Genomic DNA, 3,202 nt, shown 5'->3' on the forward strand with positions numbered 1-3,202 from the left:
CTATGGACTGATTTCGCGCGGCGGGGAAAAAAGACTCCAGCCCTTGCGATTTCGTTGGGAACCAGGTACTTTTGGGACAAACCGAGGCGTGTGTTTTGAGTGTTGGAAAGACCCGTTCCGGAGGCGAGGCAAACGCGGAGAGGCTTCCCGGTCCTGGCTGCTCCGTAGACGGATCCCTGCACAGCCCTTTGGCGAGCGATCAACGGGAGAGCCGGCTGAGCGAGCGATCCGCCCCTCCCGCCTCCCCCACCCGAGAGCAGGCGGCTGCAAGAGCGAGCCGAGCCAGCCCCGCCGCCGCCTGACCCCTTTTGCAGCTCGCCCCGTTGGGGGAAAGTCGCGGAGGTCCGGCGGCTCTTGCCTTGGGAGCCCCGCGGCGCCAGGCTGCGCAGACCTCCCTGGTGCTCCGCGCTTCTCTCCCGGGTGCGCGCGTGTTCGGCTGCCCGCCGCTGCGCCGGATCATGGGCCGGGGAGCGGCGTCGTGCGGGAGGCGGGCGGCGCCCCTTCCTCCTCCTGCCGCGGGCCTGTGGGCCTTGGCTTGGTGCGCCCTGGTCTGGGGCTTCCCTCGGGGCGCCGGCGCGCAGCCTTACCAGGGCGAGAAGGGCATCTCGGTGCCGGACCACGGCTTCTGCCAGCCCATCTCCATCCCTCTGTGCACGGACATCGCCTACAACCAGACCATCTTGCCCAACCTGCTGGGCCACACGAGCCAGGAGGACGCGGGCCTGGAGGTGCATCAGTTCTACCCGCTGGTGAAAGTGCAGTGCTCGCCCGAGCTGCGCTTCTTCCTGTGCTCCATGTACGCGCCCGTCTGCACCGTCCTGGAGCGCGCCATCCCGCCGTGCCGCTCGCTCTGCGAGAGGGCGCGCCAGGGCTGCGAGGCCCTCATGAACAAGTTCGGCTTCCAGTGGCCCGAGCGCCTCCGCTGCGAGAACTTCCCCGTCCAGGGCGCCGACGAGATCTGCGTGGGCCAAAACACCTCTGACACCTCCGGGGGCGCGGGGGGGACGGGCGGCGGCGCCTACCCCCCCGCCGCCGCCTCCTCCCCCACTCCCCCTCTGCCCGACCCCCCGTCGCACCCTCTGCCCCCCTCCAGCTCCGCCTTCTCCTGCCCCCGCCAGCTCAAGGTGCCCCCTTACCTGGGCTACCGCTTCCTGGGGGAGAGGGACTGTGGCGCCCCCTGTGAGCCGGGCCTGCCCCACGGGCTGATGTACTTCAAAGAGGCGGAAGTCCGTTTTGCCCGCCTGCTGGTGGGCATCTGGTCCGTGCTGTGTTGCGCCTCCACCCTCTTTACCGTGCTGACCTACCTGGTGGACATGCGGCGCTTCAGCTACCCGGAGAGACCCATCATCTTCCTCTCGGGGTGTTACTTCATGGTGGCCGTGGCGTACGTGGCCGGCTTCGTCCTGGAAGACAAGGTGGTGTGCGTGGAACGCTTCTCCGAGGACGGCTACCGCACGGTGGTGCAAGGCACTAAGAAGGAGGGCTGTACCATTCTCTTCATGATCCTCTACTTCTTCGGCATGGCCAGTTCCATCTGGTGGGTCATCCTCTCGCTCACCTGGTTCCTGGCGGCCGGCATGAAGTGGGGCCACGAAGCCATTGAGGCCAACTCCCAATACTTCCACTTGGCCGCCTGGGCTGTGCCGGCCATCAAGACCATCACCATCCTGGCCATGGGGCAGGTGGACGGAGATGTTCTCAGTGGGGTCTGCTACGTGGGCATCTACAGCGTGGACGCTCTGCGGGGCTTCGTCCTGGCTCCGCTCTTCGTCTACCTCTTCATCGGCACCTCCTTCCTGCTGGCCGGCTTTGTGTCGCTCTTCCGGATCAGGACCATCATGAAGCACGATGGCACCAAGACGGAGAAGCTGGAGAAGCTGATGGTGAGGATCGGGGTCTTCAGCGTCCTCTACACGGTGCCGGCCACCATTGTGCTGGCCTGCTACTTCTACGAACAGGCCTTCCGGGACACCTGGGAGAGGACCTGGCTCCTGCAGACCTGCAACAGCTACGCCATCCCTTGCCCTGCCAACGTGGCCCCCATGAGCCCCGACTTCACGGTCTTTGTCATCAAGTACCTCATGACCATGGTTGTAGGCATCACCACCGGCTTCTGGATTTGGACGGGCAAGACCCTCCAGTCCTGGCGCCGCTTCTACCACAGACTCAGCACCGGGAGCAAAGGGGAGACGGCTGTATGAGCCTCTTCCGTCCCAGGCAGGCTGTCTCCCCAAAGCTGCTCTCTTGCTTCTTGTGGAGAAGACTTGATTGTAGAAGGAAAGAGGGAACTGGTGAGACGCCTGCTGTTTTCCTTCAAACTCTGCCTCTTCTTCTTGCCACCGAAAAGATAAAGATGGTTGCTGGCTTGTTTCGCCTTGCAGGCTGGCCAAGTTGAAGAGTTGAAGATTAAGTGTCCTTCTTAAGACTGCTCCTCGGGACAGTAAATTTCTTAACCCTGTGAGAATTTCTTTACTTCCCATCCTGGTTTTTTTTTAAAAAAAGTGCTGCAGTATCTGTTCAAAGGGAAATATTGGGATTGTGCCAGGGATAGAAGCTGGGGAGACAGCATAGGAAAGGGAAGAAAAGCAATATTCCCCCCCCCCCAAAAAAAACCACAAATTGGTCACATTTGTGGATTTATGTGCTAACTCCCCCACCCCAAATCCAGAGTCCTGATTCACAGCCTTTGTCAACTGCATCCTGGCGGATTTTATTTTTCTCAGACAACACTGCAAATTGGAAGTCTTGCTCCCTGTACTTCTGTTTTGTGTGTCTTCTGTCTGCAAACTTCTTTAGGAATCTTCAGTTCCATCCTCTGCATGACTTACTCAGAAAACCATACATTTAATTTCAAGGCTCTTACTCCTAAGTAAGTATGTGCATAGGATTTTAGCGTCCTCTATAGACTTACTTGTGAGTAAGACCCCACTGGGTCTTCCGCCTGAGTAGACCCATTTAGGATTTCCCTGTTAAGTTTCACTGAGCTCTGTGAAACTTCTCTCCTGAGTTAATGCATGTTAAATTGGCTCTGCAGAAAACGTTTTCTCTTCTACTTCAGCTTTAAAAGTTTTCCCCCCCCAAATGAATCCCTGCTTTGGCAGAAGGTATTTTGCTGGGGTGGGGGAGGAGAGGAGCTTTCTGTGTAGGATTCTGAAAAAAGAATTGACATGTTGATTTTCAGTAGAATGCGATTTACCCTCTT

The 3,202-nt window shown here is 59.0% G+C and overlaps 1 protein-coding gene across 1 annotated transcript; it reads left to right on the forward strand.

Moving 5' to 3' along the window:
* The first annotated feature begins 320 nt into the window (after window positions 1-320).
* FZD7 (frizzled class receptor 7) lies at window positions 321-2,337 on the forward strand. Its single transcript, XM_080981160.1, has one exon. The coding sequence runs from the start codon at window positions 459-461 to the stop codon at window positions 2,199-2,201; it is 1,743 nt and encodes a 580-aa protein (XP_080837286.1). The 5' UTR covers window positions 321-458; the 3' UTR covers window positions 2,202-2,337.
* The last annotated feature ends 865 nt before the right edge of the window (window positions 2,338-3,202 follow it).

Source organism: Podarcis pityusensis (assembly GCF_964106645.2).
Source record: "Podarcis pityusensis genome assembly, chromosome: 1".
In the NCBI taxonomy this organism is placed as follows: Eukaryota; Metazoa; Chordata; class Lepidosauria; order Squamata; family Lacertidae; genus Podarcis; species Podarcis pityusensis.

What these genes read in the sequence shown, in the direction of transcription:
- FZD7 (XM_080981160.1), top strand. Translation starts at nt 459, where the DNA reads ATGGGCCGGGGAGCGGCGTCGTGCGGGAGGCGGGCGGCGCCCCTTCCT.